At 41.1% G+C, this 22,202-nt stretch overlaps 1 protein-coding gene across 1 annotated transcript; it reads right to left on the bottom strand.

Annotated features, from left to right (window-relative positions):
* Positions 1–8,012: 8,012 nt before the first annotated feature.
* Positions 8,013–11,368, bottom strand: LOC110885190 (probable E3 ubiquitin-protein ligase RHC1A). Its single transcript, XM_022132878.2, has 2 exons — positions 11,195–11,368; positions 8,013–9,057 (listed from the first exon to the last, which is right to left on the bottom strand). The coding sequence occupies exon 2, from the start codon at positions 8,997–8,999 to the stop codon at positions 8,181–8,183; it is 819 nt and encodes a 272-aa protein (XP_021988570.1). The 5' UTR covers positions 9,000–9,057; positions 11,195–11,368; the 3' UTR covers positions 8,013–8,180.
* Between the last annotated feature and the right edge of the window lie 10,834 nt (positions 11,369–22,202).

Below are 22,202 nucleotides of genomic sequence, written 5' to 3'. Positions count from 1 at the left end.
TGTGACGAAAGTGACTTTGTTGCTTACGGAACGGGTCAGTTGAGAGGGCAAGCCAAAGATTGGTGGGACAATAAAAAGAATGAAATAGGGGCCGAAGCGGCGAGGGCCATGACATGGGAGGAGTTTAAGACGTCGTTTCTTAAACATCGTAGTCCCAAGGCAATCATTAATAGAATCAAGGAAGAATTCATGCAACTAAGGCACAAGGGCGAGACCATAGACAAGATTACGACGACGTTTATGGATAAGATGAAGTTTTGCAATGAATTGGTGACGAATGAAAAACAGAAGATATACTACTACTATAACATGTTGAGCGTCGAGTATAGGGAGTTTATGACTCCTTCAAAATACGAGACCCTTACCGAAATCATAAACGTTGCTTGGGAACGGGAAATCGAGTTAAAGAAACAAGTTGAAAGGGGTGAGCGAAGGGCACAGGATGCGAATCCAAGCCCTACAAAGAAAGCTCGAACTGGAGAATCGGGAAAGAAGGTGGATGCTAAAGGTGGGTCGCCAAGTTGTAAAGTGTGTGGGAAAGGACACAAGGGAGAGTGTCGGTTCAAAGACAAACCGTGCCCCATATGTAGTAAGACGGGGCATACGGCGTCTCTATGCCCGGTAAAGTCTCAGTTTGCTACAAATGTTATCAACCCGGCCACAAAAAGTCTGAATGCCCAGACTTAGTTGGAAGGAGAGACGTTAAAGAATCTCCAGCAGAAGCCCCTAAGGCAAAGGCTAGGTCCTTCCAACTTACCACGGCTGAAGCGAAAACAGAACCTGATGTGGTCTCAGGTATATTCACAATTAACTCAATTCCTGCACGTGTATTATTTGATACGGGTGCGAATAAATCCTTCATTTCGCATGGATTTATTCGACATCCTTCATTTGTATTGACGAAATTATCTGTGCCCTTAGAAGTTGAAATAGGGGACAACAAAAGTTTTATAGTTTGTGATATTTGTCGAGGTTGCAAATTAAGCATCGATGATGAAGAATACTTAATAGACCAAATCCCGATATCAATGGGGGAGTTTCAAGTAGTCGTAGGGATGGATTGGCTATCTCAGCACCACGCAAAGGTCGTGTGTTTTCGTAAGGAGATAAAGCTAACATCTCCGAGCGGGAAACACGTCACTATCTATGGCGAAAAAGGAGGTAACCCCATAATATGCTCAATGTTGAAAGCTCACAAGCTTATGAAGCAAGGATGCAAGGCTTTTATGATATACGCGAATGAGCCCGAGAAGGAATCACTGAAGATTGAAGATGTACCGGTAGTACAGGACTACGAAGATGTGTTTCCGGAAGATTTACCGGGGATACAGCCCGAACGGGAAGTAGAGTTCGGAATCGAATTGATTCCGGGCGCAAAACCCGTAGCTAAAACACCGTACCGGCTCGAGCCGTCGGAATTACAAGAGTTGATGTCACAAATTCAAGACCTGCTCGACAAAGGATTCATAAGGCCGAGTGTATCTCCTTGGGGCGCACCGGTATTATTCGTGAAAAAGAAAGACGGAAGCATGTGCATGTGTATCGATTACCGGGAGTTAAACAAACTCACGGTGAAGAATCGATACCTGCTTCCGAGAATAGACGATCTATTCGACCAATTACAAGGTGCGAACTGGTTTTCAAAAATTGACCTTAGATTGGGGTATCACCAACTAAAGGTCAAAGAGGAAGATGTGCCGAAGACGGCTTTCCGCACGCGATACGGACATTACGAGTTCCTCGTGATGTCATTTGGGCTAACAAATGCACCCGCGGCTTTCATGGACCTCATGAACCGGGTTTGCAAGCCAATGCTGGATAAATCGGTCATCGTGTTTATCGATGATATTTTATATTCAAAAAGTGAGGCTGAACATGCACACCACTTACAAGAGGTGTTAGAGACACTTAGACAAGAAAGGTTGTTTGCGAAATTCTCTAAGTGCGCCTTTTGGTTATGAGAGGTGCAATTCCTCGGCCACATCATAAGTGCCGATGGAATATTGGTAGATCCGTCAAAGATCGAGGACATGTCGAAGTGGAATCCCCCGAAGAACCCTTCGGAAATTAGAAGCTTCTTAGGACTTGCGGGATATTACAGGAGATTTATTCAAGACTTCTCCAAGATTGCGTCACCGTTAACTAAGTTAACTCAGAAAGAGGAGCAATTCATTTGGGGTGTCGAACCAGAAAGAGCGTTCCAAGCTCTAAAAGAGAAACTAACTCAAGCTCCGGTATTAACGTTGCCAGACGGAGTCGAAGACTTAGTGGTTTACTCGGATGCCTCATTATCGGGCTCGGATGCGTTTTGATGCAATGGGGCAAAGTTATAGCTTATGCCTCGAGGCAATTGAAGATACATGAAAAGAAATACCCCACGCACGATCTCGAATTAGCTGCGGTGGTATTTGCGTTAAAGATATGGAGGCACTATTTATATGGGGTAAAGTGCACCATATTTACCGATCACAAGAGCCTAAAATACTTCTTCGATCAAAAGGAGTTAAATATGCGACAGGGGCGATGGTTAGAAACGGTGAAGGATTTCGACTGCGAAATACACTACCACCCCGGAAAGGCAAACGTGGTGGCGGATGCTCTGAGCAAAAAAGCGGACTATGTCCCAATACGAGTAAGGTCGATGCAGCTTGTGGTGACCTCGGGTATACTTGAACGTATCCGAGAAGCGCAAGTAGAAGCAGTGAAAGAGGAGAACTAGAAGAAGGAAAGAATAATCGGCCAGTTAAAAGATTTGTTGGATGGAAAGAACGGGTTGAAGACTCGATCCGGAAGAATATGGGTTCCAAATACTTGTGGGGTTAAGGCGCTTCTACTCGATGAAGCTCATAAATCCCGATATTCTATTCATCTGGGTGCGACCAAGATGGACAACGATCTGAAACAAAATTATTGGTGGCCCGAAATGAAGAGGGATGTGGTGAAATACGTGGAGAAGTGCTTGACTTATTTACAAGTCATGGCGGAACATCAGAAACCATATGGAAAACTGCAACCTTTGGAAATCCCAGTTTGGAAATGGGAACATATCACTATGGACCTGTTGACCAAACTACCTAAAACGACCCGGGATTTGATGCTATATGGGTGATCGTAGATAGATTGACGAATAGTGCACATTTTATTCCTATACGCGAAACATATACTTCAAAAAAGATGTCCGAGGTATATACAAACGAAATGGTGGCACGTCACGGAGTACCGGTATTCATTGTGTCGGATAGAGATACCCGGTTTACTTCAAATTTTTGGAGAGATTTTCAAGAACAAATGGGAACAAAACTCTTCATTAGCACCGCCTACCATCCTCAGACGGATGGGCAGAGTGAAAGAACAATACAGACGCTAGAGGATATTTACGGTCTTGTATCATCGACTTCAGCGGGAGTTGGGATGTTTACCTACCGTTGGCCGAATTTTCATATAACAATAGTCACCATTCGAGCATTGGCATGGCACCGTATGAGAAGCTATATGGTAGGAAATGTAGAACCTCGGTGTGTTGGGGTGAAGTGGGACCGCGTGAATTGGCACATAAAGACATAGTTCAAGCCACTAAAGAGAAAATTGAAGTGGTGAGAGCCCATTTAAAAGCAGCCCAAGATAGGAAAAGTCTTATGCCGACAAAAGACAAAGACCGATTGAATTTCAAACAGGAAACATGGTTATGTTAAAGGTTTCCCCATGGAAGGGTGTTATCAGATTCAGAAAAAGGGGGAAACTAAGCCTGAGGTTTATCGGGCCATTTAAAATCATCGAACGGGTTGGCAAGGTGGCTTATTGCCTCGAGCTACCGGAAGAGTTGAGTGGGATACATGGCACGTTTCATGTGTCGCAATTGCGGAAATGTTTAGCGGAGGAAACAGATTATATCCATTACGACGATATTGAGGTAGATGATAGCCTGAATTATGCGGTAAGGCCATTGGAGATTTTAGATCGAAAGGCCAAGCACTTGTGAAACAAACAAATCGATCAAGTCAAGATCAAGTGGGAGCATAGAAAAGGTTCGGACACTACATGGGAGTCCGAAGAGGAGATGCGACGTCTCTACCCTACATTATTTGGTGTGTACTTTGGTTTTGGGGACGAAACCCTTTTAAGGGGGGTGGACTTGTAACATCCAGAAAATATAAATTCTTGACTTTGCAATTAAGTTGCAAATAAATTAGTAAAATAAACTAACTAGGAATGACACTAACCTAGTTAGATGATGACTTATGAGTAGTTAAGGAGTTAAAACAAAATAAAAACGAAAGTTGAGGGGCCAAAAGTGCTTAAATTGAAACTAATTTTAATAAAACAAAAAAATTAAAAATCTCAAACACACTTGTGTGTGTGAGATCGACCAGACAAGAAGGAGGGGGCGACCAAGCTCTTCAAAACCCTAAATCCCACAAAACTCCTAAATTGAAGGTTCAAATCTGATCCAAAACGAAATCCGAGCTGAGATTAGTGATCCTCATTGCAAGGGGGTTATAAGGTATGTAAAATTTGATAAAAATTCTCCACTTGAAATTCACATGAATTAGGGGAAATCCGAAATTTGATGATGCATGTTTGTTATTTGGATAAGATAGGGATGATATAGTGTCTAGGAGTAAAACCTAGACAACAACATGTGAAATCAAGTCTAAATTCTGGAAATTTCATGAACACATTGAAGGTGAATCATGGGTTTTGTGAGAAATAGATAAACACTAGGGTTTTGAGCATTATTCTAGTGTAATTTGGTTCATAGAAAGAGATTACTGAAATATGAAAGTTAAATTTTATATATGAAAGCTTGATTGATGTAAATTCGGGTAAAATGATAAGTTAGGGACTTGTTATATAATCATGTAAAATTTTGCCCTTAAAGTGTTCTTAGAAATGCCTCAAAGAAGGCTTGAAACTGAAATTTAAAGTTAAAACGCATAATTGTGATGTTTAGACAAATTATGCGACATATGATTGAAAAGGAGTTCTAAACGTATCATGATTGAACTCTATAGGAAAAGATACCAGAGCGTCGAGTGGACAAGCCGGTGGCGACTTGCGTTTGAAGGGCGTGCATTGAAGGTATGTAACTTGACCCGTTACATTAAGTGAATTGTTGATAAATTATGTATAGTTGCATTGTAGGATAGAAATTTACGTTGATTATAGCGACCATGATCGTTACTTGAAATAATAGGCTTAGAGTCGACAAGAAACCGTTTGGTAGTCATCACATTGGAGGATTCCACAAGATGACAATGGGTCGATTAGTAGTGTAAATTGTAGTAATTGTGTTTTAATAGTTAGCAATGGCGACAACAATCACAAGAGCATTTAGCCATGAGATTGGTAAAGAAATGTGGGTGATGATAAGCCCCGGATGTTGGGTATAAGGCGCCATAGGATTACTAGTTAAATGGTAGCAAATTGAGTGAAGTTAGAATGGGTCGAATAATTGAATAGAGACTTTTAGCCGTTCGGTCCGTAAGTTAAATTTTCGGTATCATAATTTTAATAGTTACGTTGGTAATGAATTTACAGACGTATAGGAAAAAGAATCACCTAAAACGGACTTACGAGTCGAAAGTTATGGTCAATCGAAGTTAAAAATCTGAATTTCCGGAGCTGGCAGCAAATGCTGGTTAAAAACCTACACTTGCTGGAAAAACGTTTCCCCCGCGCCACGCGGCAGGATCCTTTTGATCCCCCGGCGAAACGCAGAAGCCGTCGCGATACGCGACAGGTGGTGGTGGGTTTTGCCGCGACACGCGGCAAGATCAAATCTGAATTTTTGTTATTTTTTTTTATGGTTGATGCTGGAACTTGTTATTATGATCTATTTCAATGCCAAAACTAACTATTTAAGTGGTTTAGACTTTAGGTTATGATGGGGGTCTTACGAATGGCGGTCAAGCAAGTTTTGAAGAACCGAACACAACTTTCGAAGCTTCCGCGATATCTAAACTTTATTAGACAATGTTTTTGTAATGTAAACAATTAGCTAATCATGTCATGCTCGTTTAAACTAGTCGGTGGTTGTCTAATTATGAATACTTAGAACTTGGTTTTGGTAACCTACGTTTTAATTTAGACGCATTTTATATAAAAATCATATGAATTTTCATTAAATTCATGTAGTAGTTAGACGGATGTTACACATTTAACCAAAATTAGCTGAACTGAACCGAATCATTCATATTTTCATATATTTCTAACTTCTATACCTCCAGTTCATATATTTCATATTTTATATCTCCATTTTATATATTTATACTTTCATTTTATGTATTTATACCACAATTTCATATATTTCTAAGTAAAATTTTAGCCCAAGTTTGATTTTTTGCTTTTAAGTAAAATTAAATGAACCAAACCGAAAATCGTCAATCTAACCAAATAAACCGAAGTGATTAACCGAAAACTGATTGGTTAATAAAATAGACTAACCGATGACTTTGGTTTCGTTTTCGGTTGAGGATAATAGTCGAACAGACCGAACCATGCACAACACAATGAAATGGATCACCCGATTACTTCGCTTTTGATGTAAATCTATCACAATAATGGTACAATAAATATTATATGAATAAGAAAACTGTCAAACGAGTATCGCAATGCAATGTGTCGCTCCCGCCGTATCGCGGGGCATCCTGCTAGTTCTTTGTTAATAAAGACTATCAAATTTTTCCAAACCCTCTATGGAGTGTTCCGAATCGAACCGTTAACTACAATTTTGAAAAAAAGACAAACCAAACATTCACGATTCGGTTGAATCAAACCTTTAACTACAACTTTCGAAAAGAGTAAATTGCCATTTTAGTCCCTGAGGTTTGGTCCAAATTGCCATTTTAGTCCAAATAGTTTTTTTTCTCCTCTGGGTCCCTGACTTTTCCATTTTCTTGTCATTTTGATCACATTGCCTAACTCAGTCTAAAAATCTGGTTATAACCAGGGGTATTTTTAGCATAACTGTTGTGTAGTGATAACCAGTGATAGTTCACAGCATAATTTATAAATCTCATAATAATTTAATGCCAAAAATACCCCTGATTATAACCTGGTTTTTAGACTAAGTTAGACAATGTGATCAAAATGGTAAGAAAAAGGAAAAGTCAGGAACCCAGAGAAGAAAAAAAAAAACTATTTGAACTAAAATGACAATTTACTCCTTGGAAAAAGACAAACCAAACAGGCTTGGGCCAGTCAAATTGGTCGGTTTCTCATTTTAATTGTTCGGTTTTGAACCCAAAAAAAACTTCAAATCATTAATTTGTACTAATTTTTTTAATAACAGCAATTGTTTATGAATATAAAAAACTTTAGGTTAAATTCCTAGGCAAAAGATCAAATACACATAGCCTTATCGTACAAAACGTTCGAAAGACATGAAAAGATAAAAAGAATACGGTGGCGTTTTCGTAATTATTTACTCGTAGAGTAATTATCAAAATTACCATACAAATGATCTTGTAGAGTAATTTTGATCTTGTAGGGTAATTTTGTAAAATGACCTTGTAGGGTAATTTTGATCTTGTATGGTAATTTTGTAGAGCATCATAATTAGTCTACAAATAATCTTGTAGGGTAATTTTGATCTTGTGAGGTAATTTTGTAGAGTGTCATAATTACTCTACAAATGATCTTGTAGGGTAATTTTGATCCTTTAGGGTAATTACGGGTAAAATAATTACGAAAATGTCACTGTGTTTTTTTTACCTTTTCATGCCTTTCGTACGTTTCATACGATAAGGCTATTTGTACAAGAACTTTACCCTAAATTCCTAAAACATAATAAACGTTAGCCAGGTTCAGTTCGCACGGCCGATTCAAAGTTCGAATCGTCAAACCCGGACCAGACCAAACCAGACCGTATACCTTTCAAACCAACCGAGTTGCATCGGTTTGAGCTGTTCGATCGGTTTAAGTGATTTATGAACACCCGTACCCAAAGCTCAAGTCCCCAATCCAGGGCAGTGTCCATCTTCCACTGCATCAAGTACACGCGCCGCTATCGATTTACATGTAATCAGCATCAACATTTTATATATATCAACATACAAATATCCAAACCCAAACCCAAACCCAAACCCAAACCAACTTCCAGGATTCAATTTTCAATGATAGGGGCAACAGAGATAAAGGAATAACCAACAGAAACAATACTCATTGCTTGTTTCAGTTCACTAGTGAAAAGGCCACAAAAACGATAGCGGGTTCCGCCTTCCCCGACTATTTCCACCGTCCTCTTCACCACCACCACTGCTGCTTCCCCTACTTGTACCATGAGCCGGCAGCTCCACTCGACACACGGGGCAAGAATTATGCTGAACCAACCACGGCTCGATGCAACCCGAATGGTAGATGTGGTTGCACGGCATTTGTCTAGCCTCTGATCCCAACTCGAACTTATCTTGACAGACCGGGCAGTGAGAATCCGAGTTCAAGTGTCTGTTTGTAATCTTAATAGTGGGCATAGAATCAATCGCTGATCGGGATGCTGGCGGCGGGCCCTGTCTACCATCGTTCACCGTAAGTTGTTCGATTAGTTCCTGTAACCCGGGACCCATAAAGATATTACTCACATTAGACCGTCTTGGACCCGGTGGTGCACCGTTGAAGAAAAACTCGAATCCGTCATTGGCAGACATCCGAGCCGGGGCTTGACCGTCAAATATGAACCACGGAACCACACCGTGTTCAGGGACAAGCCCTGATCTTCTTCTGATCTCGAAGTTGGGATTTCTTCCCGCCATTCTTTGCCTTACTAACTCGGAAAAAACGTCCATCATTCTGTTTCTTGGGACCGGGAACGGTTCCATGTACCCATAATCGTAAGGCCCGTGTGTGTGAGTGGGCCCGATGTCTTGTTGTCCAGACTCGACCACCTCACTTAGTTCTTGCACAAATCCCCCAGAACAGTATGGACAAACGGGATTGTGACCGCGAAGCCGGACTGGCCGCTGGCATTGGTAGCACCAATGAGTATTTCCGCCACTCGACATTGCTCCTCACTGGTGACAGGTATTACACAGAATCTTGGACGCAAAAATCAGTTGTATTCTGCATTCACAGAACAAGGAATTTAATCATAGGGGACACATATTATGCCTAATACAGCAATCAAACATAGTTAGAAGTAATATAAAAACACAGAGTAAAATGTCAATTTCGTCCATGAGGTTTGGCCAGTTTTGCGACTTTCGTCCAAAGGTTTGTTTTTTCGCATCTGGATCCAAAAGGTTTGAAATCTTGCCATTTTCATCCGGCTCGTTAACTCCATCCATTTTTCTCCATTAAGTCAGGGGTAATTCCATCTTTTCTGTTAACTTAAATGGCAATTCGGTCTTTTGCACTCTATGTACAAGCTTTAACATAATGTACAAGTATTCAAAAGACCGAATTGCCCGTTAAGTTACCAAACCTGACTTAACGGAGAAAAATGGATGGAGTTAATGAGTCGGATGAAAATGACAAGATTTCAAACCTTTTAGATCCAGATGCGAAAAAACAAACCTTTGGACGGAAGTCACAAAACTAACCAAACCGTAGGGACGAAAATGGCCTTTTACTCTAAAAACACATTATACTTAAGAACATGAAGAGACTAATGAGGGTAACATTTATATGCCTAATGAAGAATTATTATATGATTAGAGATAACATAGAGCATACTTTGTTCACTTGGCCAATATTCAAATAAAGTAATCCAGAAAGTGGAAATGCTTAAAGTAACTCAGGTTGAAAAACGATGCATAATCCTTGCCTAACAGAGTGAATACGAAAACCACGGGGGAGAAACTTTATCTAGATGAATATCAGACAGAAAGAAGAAAAAATGGAGATGATAATTATCTAATGATACATATAAAATTTAACAGAGATATGAAAGCGATCGAGAATGATCCATAATTCATGCATCTTTGTTCTTGAATAAGACAAGAGTGGTCCAATACGACAGAAATGAAAGATAAAGGTAAAAAACAATCGAACGTAGAAGAAATGAACACTAGATTGTCATTTGTCGAATAGCCTTTTCTTTCATAAAGTAATGACATGTAGGTACTTCTGACCTTCTCTTTTCCCCACTTACCAACAGCATAAAAGAAAGGAATTTAACTTTCTAACGTAAACTCTTGTACAAGGAAGATGCTGGCTTAAAATTGTTGTTTGGTATAAGTTGTATTACCCATAAGACCACAAGTGTAGCAGCCTTAAGCACATATATTCGTTAAACAATTTATATAATATTTCAAAGTCTTCTGAGTTCTGCCACATCATACCAAAGAACATTTCCTCCACACAACATGTGACCTTGACAAGCACTAAGATTCCCAAGCCTAACTAAGCTACCAACACAACAAGTTACCTTATTGCAACTAAATGCTAACCATTGCCGTCGATTAATGACCAATTTAATTCTTATCATGTCGGCAGTGTGGAGAAAAAGTTGATTGCATATTAAACAAACACTAAACTAAACACATCAGCTAATCAAGTGTTAACCATCACTAGTGCTCTAGTGGTACCTATGGTGGGCCCGGGTGAGTTTTCCCTTCCACGTCTCAAGTTCGAGTCTGGTGATAGTGGTTTCTCATTGAGGGGTTTAAATTGGGGATCTATTGTGCGAGGGGGCTCTCTAGCGCGAACCCGGTTAAGACAACGTATGCTAGACCTCCCGACATTCGCGAATAATTCACACCTTTCAAAAAAAAGCTAATCAAGTGTCATCCATCATGAACAACAATAACATACACACAACTCTTACAATCCCTCCCTTGGATAACAAACGAATCGATCCTCGAAATTTCATTTCCTTCCACAAAATCAGTAGCATAATTAGCAGAAAACAACACATTGTGTTCAAGTTCACTCTCATACCTTCTTATCTCCTTAATATTCTAAAAAAACAAAACCAATAGACTAAACTATACTCACCTTTCAATAATGATACAAAAAGTTACAAAAATTATTCAATCAGTAACAAAATTGGAGTAATTTTAACAAGCAATTTAGATTACCGAGATTAAAACACACCATTCATCGAACAAATTATTAATACGAGCCTAAATTTTACAATTGAATCTTCAGATCCGTATATACGAGTCAACAATCTTGAACCGATACAATAATTGATTAAGATAAGATAAGTAATTGGACAAAAAAATCTGAAATTGAGGCTTAATTGAGACAAAGTTACCTAGATGATGACGATGATGGTGGCGGTGATGACCATGAATTGGGCGGATTACAGGAGAGAATGAGAATGAGTGATAAATACAATAAATTGTTTTGACTGGAAACAACTTTTGGATGATAAGGATAGTTTTTGACCCGCTCAAACGGGTCAAGTCTGCAACAACCAACCCACTTAACTAGTAACTACTTTGGATGAGGTCATTCTTTTAGGGCGATCGGGGTGCACACCGAAAACCCCATCGGGGAGGTGTTTTGCCGAGCGGGGATACACCGCCATCCATGCGGTGAGGTAGAGAGAGGAGAGAGAACCGGTGGCGGCTCACTGAAGAGAGAGAGGGAGGAGAGAGAGAGGGAGTGACCAATCAATGCTTTTCTTTTTTTTTTTTTAAAAAAACCAATTCACCTAAGAGGGGAGTGCCGCCATCAATTTAGGGTGTTAGGGGAGTTTAAGAGGGGAGTTGACGTGGCACACGAGGATTGGTTGGGCGTAAGAGAGGGGACTCACATCTTAGGTGAGCACCCCTTACACCCTTATTATTGCTTGCTAGTGGTTCTAATAAGCTATGACAAAAATGTGTCCTCATAAATCTAGAAGTAGTAATAGTGTGTAATGGAATAGACATTTGGGCAATCAAGAAGATATAGGCACAAGATGAAGGTTAGTATGGATATGTGGGTATGCGAGGTTGGACCATATAAGAAATGGAGTTTTTATGAAAAATTAGGAGTGACTAGTATATTGGATAAGATAAAAGAGGGAAATTGTGATGGTTTAGACATGTAAAGAGAAGAGAAAAGGATGGTGTCGGTTAGAGTAGTGGAAACATTCACTGTGGATGTGAGGATTAGAGATAAGACTAAATTGACGTGAGATGAGAGAATTAGGCAAGATTTGCAAGAGTTGTACGTCTCTGAGGATATGGTCTAGGATAGGAGTTTATGGGATGCATGATAAAGATTAAAGAGTTTTAGGGGAGAGTACATATTTGTCTTAACTTGTTTTAGGAGCTTAGATTCTCCTACACAACTTTGTATGTGAGTGTTTTTATGTATTTTATATGTCATCTAATGATATTATAATTGTTTCCATTTGTGTGTGACTGTTTTTATGTATTTTTATATGTCATCTAAAAGATGTTATAATTGTTTCCATATTATTGTGTTACCCTTCCATCATTTTTTTTTTTTTTTGTTATTGGGGTAGTTTTCTATCTTTATATTAGTTATGTTTATTTATTTGCTATTTCTTTATTTCTTTTAGATATGGGTCTTTTTAGTAGTCAATCTATCCTCAGTAATGGATATAAGATTTGCCTACATCTCATTCTTCGATAGCTTTGTTATGTAGGAACCGTTCGCGTAATTGAATAAAATAAAACAAATTTTATTATAACTGATTACAATACAAAATGAAGAAAGCAAAAATACAATTCAATTACAACTAAATAAACGACAATACAAGAAGGGGTAGAAACAGAATTGACTGAGGCACGTGTTCTACACGCTTCCCTTAAAACAAATTCCGAGTCTCCCAAGAGTACTCGTTTTGTTTCCCAGGGTACAACAGCCGGAGCAGTAGTACTGCCGGAGTTCGCCTACAACCCGAAGGTTACCTTGAAAGCTGCAGGAAAAATTCTAGAGAGAAAGTTTAGATTGCTGTTGTGTTTTTTTGGTGTACTTCTGGAGTGGGTATGGAGCTGTATTTATACAGCTCCTAGGTTGAAACAGTCAAAATGAATTAAATGAGAGGTTTAAATTGCATTAAACGTCTTCAATGCAATTTAATACGTCATTTAATTCTCAGTCAAAGCCTATTAACTCGTCAGTTACGAAGCTGGACTGAAACTGCCCTGTCATTCAATGCTGGAAGCTTCTGCGCGCGCGCGCGCCCATGCGCGGTGCGCCATGCGGCGTGCGGCCTCTTGGCTCACTGCCGTGCGGCGTGCGGCCTCTTGGCTCACTGTCGTGCGGCGTGCGGCCTCTTGGCTCACTGCCATGCGGCGTGCGGCCTCTTGGCTCACTGCCGTGCGGCGTGCGGCCTCTTGGCTCACTGCCGTGCGGCGTGCGGCGGTGCGGCTCAAGTCTGTCCATGCGGCGTGCGGCGGTGCAGCTCAAGTCCGTCCATGCGGCGTGCGCCACGTCACCTTGTGAGTCTATACGTGCGCGCCACACAGTCGCGCCGTATTGGCTCACTCTGGTGCGCCGCACACGGCACAGTAGGACCCATGCACCATGCTCCGAACCGCGCGCCTCGTGTACCCGCGCGCGCATGACTGCCACGTCATGCACCGCATCACCTACCACTTGGTCCTTGCAACCCTTGTGCTTCACCACGCGCGCGCGGTCAAAAATACAAAGGCGGCTCTCAAGCGGCTCGCGGCGATGCGAGCGTGCGAAGTGCAAAGTGCGCCATCAAAGCGCCACATTGCGCCTCATCGCCCACGCCACGCGCGCGCGCGCGCGCGCGAGCGCGAGCGTGCGAGTGCGAGTGCGAGTTAGGGTGCTCCGCACCCTTCGCGAGGACACTAGTGTGTGCTTCCATGAAACAATAAGGATGGAGAGTTCCACCTTAAATACCCATTTAAGTTCCATCTCTCCTCCTATGTGGGACAAGGTGCTACTTTCCCTTTAGTTTCAACATTGAATGTTCCAAACACCCAACTTTGAGCATCGATATCTCATTCATCTTAGCTCGGTTTTGGACGTGGTTTAGTTCGTTGCGAAGCTCTTCCAACATAGAACACAAACCCATAAATAAATACATAAAACCCGCTCATTTTATTATATTTATTTCTAGTCCAAAATAGGAAAAAATCATTTTCCTATATTTGTGAAAATGCTATTTTCACTTATTTTCCAACAATCCCCCACATGAAAAATGCTTATTTTCATCAAATTTCCAACAATCCCCCACATGTATGGAAATGGATCTTTTCCTTACACTTTTCAACGATAAACTTCGACAGTTGAGTATTGCAAGATAGGTAGGTTGAAGCCTTTGAACCTTCTTTTGTGAAACGCACTTAGCTTACTAGCGGTGTGTAGACGCGATGTCCTTGAACATACCCCCATTTGTGTAAACGACAATACACTTCACACAATACTCTCCCTGGTTTGGCCAACTCCTCATTGTCGTGTCCTATTATGGTCCTGGAACACTGGCCTGGTTCTGCGAGAGCTCTAGGATTTGCGCACCCCACAAATCCATTTGAAGCGACCCCACTTCTCTCTAACATAGGTGATTCCCATGAATCATTAAAAGCATCATGGTTATTTGATTTCCCGAAATCATTAACCTTAATATGCTTAACCTCACTTCATGTCACTGATTGGAATGGACTAGGAAGTATATGTAACTCCCTTTTATTTAGTTTGGGGTACTCCCCCACAGTGACTCCGTTTTGGTAATATGATTAAGTTGTCCTATTGAACTTAGATCTTGGGATCTCCAGTCAACTAAGTTAGGTTTCCCTCATATTCCCATTAACCACGGGCTTTAGTCCCATTCCTCTTGACGACGTTTCTACTAACTCTCTGCTTAAGCCTTTTGTAAACGGGTCCGCAATGTTATCCGCTGATCTCACATAATCAATTGTGATAACACCCGTTGAGAGTAGTTGTCGTATCGTGTTATGTCTACGTCGCATATGCCTTGATCTGCCATTGTACATCAAGCTTTGAGCTCTACCAATCGCTGATTGGCTATCACAATGTACACATATGGCTGGCAAAGGCTTTGGCCATCTTGGAATATCTTCCACGAATTGACGTAGCCATTCCGCCTCCTCGCCTGACTTATCCAAGGCGATAAATTCAGATTCCATTGTGGATCTCGCTATGACCGTTTGCTTAGAAGACTTCCAAGCAATAGCAGCTCCTCCAAGTGTAAACACGTAACCACTTGTTGATTTGGAATCTTTATTATCCGATATCCAGTTTGCATCAGTGTATCCTTCGATCACTGCTGGTTGTCGGGTATAATGCAGTCCATAGTCTCTTGTGTATCGTATGTATCTAAGCACCCTCGTGATAGCCTTCCAATGATCCGCGCACGGATTGCTGGTGTATCTACTTAGCCTACTCACCGCGTAAGCCAAGTCGGGTCTAGTACATGTCATTAGATACATTAGACTGCCTATAATTCTTGAATACTCTAACTGAGCAACTCCATCTCCTTTATTCTTCTTGAGATGTTGGGAGGTATCAACTGGAGTTCGAGCGACACTCGTATCTCCCGAGTTGAATTTTTCAAGAATTTTATCCACATAGTGAGATTGACTTAACACAAGACCTTCTTGGGTTCTTATGATCTTTACTCCAAGAATCACATCCGCTAACCCCATGTCTTTCATGTCAAATCTCGCTTTCAACATGCTTTTAGTAGCTTTGATAATTTTATCATTACTCCCAATGATAAGCATATCGTCTACATAAAGGCATAAGATGACATAACCTTCATTTGTGTCTTTGAAATAAACACATTTGTCGCACTCATTTATTTTGAAACCATTGTCAACCATGACATGATCAAACTTTTGGTGCCATTGTTTTGGTGCTTGCTTCAAGCCATACAAAGACTTGACGAGTTTACATACTTTACCCTCTTGACCTGGGGCGGAGAAACCTTCAGGTTGCTCCATGTAAATTTCTTCTTCTAAATCGCCATTTAGAAATGCGGTTTTAACGTCCATTTGGTGAACTTCCAAATTTCTTAAAGCCGCTATAGCAAGAACCAATCTAATCGAGGTTATGCGCGTCACAGGCGAGTAGGTATCAAAGTAATCTAGACCTTCCTTTTGTCTAAATCCTTTAATCACCAACCTAGCCTTGTACTTATCAATACTTCCATCAGTTTTCATCTTCCTTTTGAATATCCAACGATATCCAAGTGGTTTGCAACCAGGTGGAAGATCTACTAACTCCCAAGTATGATTTTGCAATATAGAATCTATTTCATTTCTTATTGCTTCTTTCCATTGAGGTCCTTCTGAAGAGGAGACCGCTTCGCGATATGTATTGGGCTCGCCCTCAACCATATAGCTAACGAAGTCTGGACCGAAGGATTTTTCAACCCTTGGCCTTTTACTTCGCCTACGATCGGTTTCTTCAACCTCAGGTTGTTCATGTGTCTTATCATGAACCACCTCATCAACTGGTGTAGATGAACTTTCACCTACTTCAAAATTGGGTGTTGATGACGTTGCATGTGTTTGTCTTCTCAAAGGAAACACATTTTCAAAGTAAGACACAACGTTAGAATTCACCTCCATAATAGTGTTTACGTGTACATCAGGATTCTTGGACTCATGTACAAGAAAGCGATGTGCACTACTTTGATGTGCATACCCAATAAATATGCAATCAACAGTTTTGGGTCCTATCCTAAGAGCCTTAGGAGGTGGTACAGTCACCTTTGCTAGGCACCCCCACACTTTCAAGTATTTGTATGAAGGTTTCTTCCTTTTCCATAACTCATATGGAGTTTCGTCTCTCTTTTTGAGTGGTATCCTGTTCAAAAGATAATTAGCCGAGAGAATGGCTTCCCCCCACAGTTCGTGGCTCACCCCAGAACTTATCAACATGGCGTTCATCATTTCTTTCAATGTGCGGTTCTTTCGTTCCGCCACGCCATTTGATTGTGGAGAGTAAGGAGGTGTACACTCATGTACAATGCCACTTTTTGCGCATAACTCCGCAAAAGGTGCAACATATTCGCCTCCTCGATCGCTTCGCAAAGCTTTTATCTTCTTTTGAAGTTGATTCTCAACTTCATTTTTATACAAGATAAATTTAGTTATTGCTTCATCTTTACTTTTTAGTAAATATACATAGCAATATTTAGTACTATCGTCAATAAACGTGATGAAGTACTTATTTCCACCTCTTGTGGGTACCACTTTTAAATCACAAATATCAGTGTGAATTAAATCAAGGGGTTCGGTTATTCGTTCAACCGATTTCGATGATGTTCTTGTAAGTTTGGATTCAACGCATGTTTCACATTTATAGTGTGAATCAATATGGAATGTTGGTATACAATTTAAATTGATTAAACGGCGTATTGAATTAAAATTTACGTGACCTAATCTACCATGCCATTTATTCGATTCAGAAAACTCAAGCATATAAGTAGAAGTAGTAGCAATTTTATTCATGTTCTTGACAGCCATTACATTCAATTTGAACATTCCATTTTGGGCATAACCCTTGCCTACATACGTTCCTCGTTTAGTTAGTACAAATTGATCGCTCTCAAAAACTAAACGAAATCCAAACTTGTTAAGCAACCATCCCGAGACTAGATTCTTTCGCAAGTCTGGGACATACAACACGTTGCTTAGAGTGAGCTCCTTCCCCGAAGTCCACTTCAAGATCACCGTTCCTTCACCCATGATGTCAGCGGTGGCTGCATTTCCCATATACAGCTTCTCTTCTCCCGAAAGCGCCTTGAAGGTGGTAAAGAGACTTTTGTCTGCACAAACGTGACGGGTCGCGCCCGTATCAACCCACCAACCTTTTGGAGTGTTGGTCACAGTATTGACCTCATCCATCATTGCGCTTTTGTCGGAAATCATTGCCACCAAAGGCATTCCGTCTTCATCCACCATGTGCGCACGCTCACGCTTTGGTTTCTTGCATTGGTTAGCCCGATGCCCCGGCTCGTCACAGTTGTAACAAGTCCCTTGGAACGTTTGAGGTTTCTTTTTCACAACCCCTTTCTTCGGTCCAAGGTTGCTAGCCTTTGCTTTCCCTTTTCCTTTGTCCTTTTTCCCCTTGCTCTTCGCGCCCTTTGAGGATTGCCCATGCTCAACCAGATTTGCGCTAGCACTAGGCTGCACAAGGCTGTTTTTTAGGGCGATCCTATTCTCCTCTTCTATACGAAGACGAAGAACAAGGTCCTCCACCGACATTTCCTTCCGCTTGTGTTTAAGATAATTCTTAAAATCCAACCAAGCAGGAGGTAATTTCTCAATCATGGCTGCCACTTGAAATGTCTCGCTAAGTATCATTCCCTCGGCATGGATGTCATTTAGTATAATTTGCAACTCTTGGACTTGATTCATAACCGGCTTGTTATCAACCATTTTGAAGTCCAAGAAACGGGCGACAACAAATTTCTTTGTTCCCGCATCCTCCGTTTTGTACTTTTTCTCCAAGGACTCCCATAATTCTTTGGAAGTCTTGATATTATAGTACACATTATACAAAGCATCCGAGAGACCGTTGAGTACATAGCCTCGACATATGAAATCCGAATGCTTCCACGCATCTACCGCGCTCAGAGCCTGAGCGTCGGTCTCCCCTTCCGCAGGTTGGGGAGCGGTTTCCGTCAAGAACCTCGCAAGGTTCATGGTGGTCAAGTAGAAGAACATCTTCTGTTGCCACCGCTTGAAGTGTAGACCCGAGAACTTCTCAGGTCTTTCAGCATGATTTGCCACTGTGGACGCTCCCACAGTGTTGGCAGGGGTTCCAACTACAACATTCGTATTGTTGTTGTTTGAGGTCGACATTCTGAAAAAATTAAAATTAAAATTTTTAGTCAAAAAATTCTGATTTACGCACAAACCAGAAGGAAACTACTAAATTTTAATTTTACCACAATTTACTGTTTTGGCTTCTAAGTCCAACTTTGAAGACCAAAAAACAGAAATTTTATAAATTTTAGAACTTACTGATTGGCTTCTAAGTCCAACTTTGAAGACCAAATCAGAAAGTTTTAGCAAATTTAGGACAAGTTTAAATGTAACCAAAAATAGTTTTCAACCAAAGTCGCTCCTTTGAAGATGAAAACTAAAAAAAATCTGTTTTTAAAACACAAACTGAGTGAAATCAAAACTGGTTTGAATCACAAACAGAAAGGTTTTGATTACACGAACGGTTTTAAAAATTTGTTTTAAGATTGTAGGAACCGTTCGCGTAATTGAATAAAATAAAACAAATTTTATTATAACTGATTACAATACAAAATGAAGAAAGCAAAAATACAATTCAATTACAACTAAATAAACGACAATACAAGAAGGGGTAGAAACAGAATTGACTGAGGCACGTGTTCTACACGCTTCCCTTAAAACAAATTCCGAGTCTCCCAAGAGTACTCGTTTTGTTTCCCAGGGTACAACAGCCGGAGCAGTAGTACTGCCGGAGTTCGCCTACAACCCGAAGGTTACCTTGAAAGCTGCAGGAAAAATTCTAGAGAGAAAGTTTAGATTGCTGTTGTGTTTTTTTGGTGTACTTCTGGAGTGGGTATGGAGCTGTATTTATACAGCTCCTAGGTTGAAACAGTCAAAATGAATTAAATGAGAGGTTTAAATTGCATTAAACGTCTTCAATGCAATTTAATACGTCATTTAATTCTCAGTCAAAGCCTATTAACTCGTCAGTTACGAAGCTGGACTGAAACTGCCCTGTCATTCAATGCTGGAAGCTTCTGCGCGCGCGCCCATGCGCGGTGCGCCATGCGGCGTGCGGCCTCTTGGCTCACTGCCGTGCGGCGTGCGGCCTCTTGGCTCACTGCCGTGCGGCGTGCGGCGGTGCGGCTCAAGTCTGTCCATGCGGCGTGCGGCGGTGCAGCTCAAGTCCGTCCATGCGGCGTGCGCCACGTCACCTTGTGAGTCTATACGTGCGCGCCACACAGTCGCGCCGTATTGGCTCACTCTGGTGCGCCGCACACGGCACAGTAGGACCCATGCACCATGCTCCGAACCGCGCGCCTCGTGTACCCGCGCGCGCATGACTGCCACGTCATGCACCGCATCACCTACCACTTGGTCCTTGCAACCCTTGTGCTTCACCACGCGCGCGCGGTCAAAAATACAAAGGCGGCTCTCAAGCGGCTCGCGGCGATGCGAGCGTGCGAAGTGCAAAGTGCGCCATCAAAGCGCCACATTGCGCCTCATCGCCCACGCCACGCGCGCGCGCGCGCGCGCGAGCGCGAGCGTGCGAGTGCGAGTGCGAGTTAGGGTGCTCCGCACCCTTCGCGAGGACACTAGTGTGTGCTTCCATGAAACAATAAGGATGGAGAGTTCCACCTTAAATACCCATTTAAGTTCCATCTCTCCTCCTATGTGGGACAAGGTGCTACTTTCCCTTTAGTTTCAACATTGAATGTTCCAAACACCCAACTTTGAGCATCGATATCTCATTCATCTTAGCTCGGTTTTGGACGTGGTTTAGTTCGTTGCGAAGCTCTTCCAACATAGAACACAAACCCATAAATAAATACATAAAACCCGCTCATTTTATTATATTTATTTCTAGTCCAAAATAGGAAAAAATCATTTTCCTATATTTGTGAAAATGCTATTTTCACTTATTTTCCAACATGTTATTTGTGGCATTTACTAGGTATTGTTATTGTTATTTATGGGTGGGCTAGTCGCTCAAAAATAGTAAAATGTGATTCTTTTATCAAATGTTGTATCATGTTTAGTTCTAGTTACGGACTTTGAAAAGAATTGTGTGGTATGATTTTAGTTCTTGATCGATTTTCTTAGCAGTCAAAACGGTTAGATGGTAAATGTTTGTGATACATTGAGGGCTATTGTAGTGAATCCTACATGAATGAAATAGCTCATATGCATAACCATCTAAATGAGGGCTACACAAGTATATATACTTAAACTATTGTATGTAGAGATTGGGATAATCGGGTATTATTAATACCCGGAACCGATTCCTACCCGTACCCGGGTACTAATACAAGTTAGGGGAGTCGGGTTCTCTGAAGAACCGATTCCGGGTTGAACCCAGGTAGTCGTCAATAAAACTAGAACCGATGTAACCGGTTACGGGTACTCTGGACCCGGTTCCAGGTACTGTTTGGAACCGGTTCTGTCGGGTTTTTAAAACCAAAAAGCTGTCGCTTATTGTTGGAATTAGAGTCCTTGCTTAATAAGGAGCCACAATGTTTGCATGGGCCATTTTGCGAACCGTCACTCATTTCGACCAAGTCCCAATTGCACCATACTTCCATATTGCGACTATGTGATAATGTTCCAACAACATATGGAGCGGTTTAAGCTTGAGGAACATTATTGACGGATGGAGAATTTGTGGTTTTAGAGTTCTTTGAAGCCATTGTAGAAAAGTATGTCAAGAAATAGAAGAAAATAATACAAGAAGAAGATGGGGATTGGTGAGTTAAACAAATGAAAATAGAAAACAATATATAATAACCGGTTCCAACGGCTAGTAACCGGGTCCAACCGATAGTAACCGGTTCCAACGGTCACATTTGCCATTTAATGCTTTTTGCAACCTCCAAGAATCGATTCTAACGGCTAGTAACCGGTTCTAACAGTAACTTATTACCGGGTACAGTGGAACCGGGTACTAGAAGAACCAAGTACGGGTACTAACAAGGTACGGGTAGGAACCGGGTACGACCCGTTTATTATCAAGAAATATGGAACCGGGTAAGAACCGCCGGGTATTTTGAACCGGAACCGGTTCTTCTATACATCGGGTTGGAACTGGAACCAGGTACGGGTCAGTTCTACCGGTTCGGGTTTGGAACCGGTTATTATGCCCATCTCTAATTGTATGCATAAATAACTGTTGTAGTAAAGTGGGATATATGAATTAACTGAATTACAATTTGTCATGTCGTATTGGCATGTATGGTTGTAACACCCCGAAAACGGGTTTGCTAATCAAACCCCGTTAATACTAAAAGACGGGTAAAGTACCGTTAGCGGTAGAAGTAACCCGGTAAATATTAGGAATTTAATAAATAAACCTAATATTTAATAAAACGTGAATGAATAATTTTAAGGAAATAAGTTTATAAAGGCCCGAGTTAACGGGACTTAAAAACATAACGGGTTATAACTTCCTGAACCCGTTAAAATAACAAGGAATAATTAATCTAGTTAGTAGCATGTGCTTAAGTGACTAATGGTGAGTTATAGCTTCATTAGATCAAAAGGAAACATGAGGGACTAATATTGTCAACTGAGAAACATGTTTTATTAAAATAAAAGTTAAACACCAAAACACACACTTAA

This window comes from Helianthus annuus, chromosome 10 (genome assembly GCF_002127325.2).
Source record: "Helianthus annuus cultivar XRQ/B chromosome 10, HanXRQr2.0-SUNRISE, whole genome shotgun sequence".
NCBI lineage: Eukaryota > Viridiplantae > Streptophyta > Magnoliopsida > Asterales > Asteraceae > Helianthus > Helianthus annuus.
This window is presented reverse-complemented; position numbering and strand designations above follow the sequence as displayed.

Excerpts from the sequence above, each read along its gene's own strand:
- LOC110885190 (XM_022132878.2), bottom strand. The coding sequence starts at position 8,999 with ATGTCGAGTGGCGGAAATACTCATTGGTGCTACCAATGCCAGCGGCCA.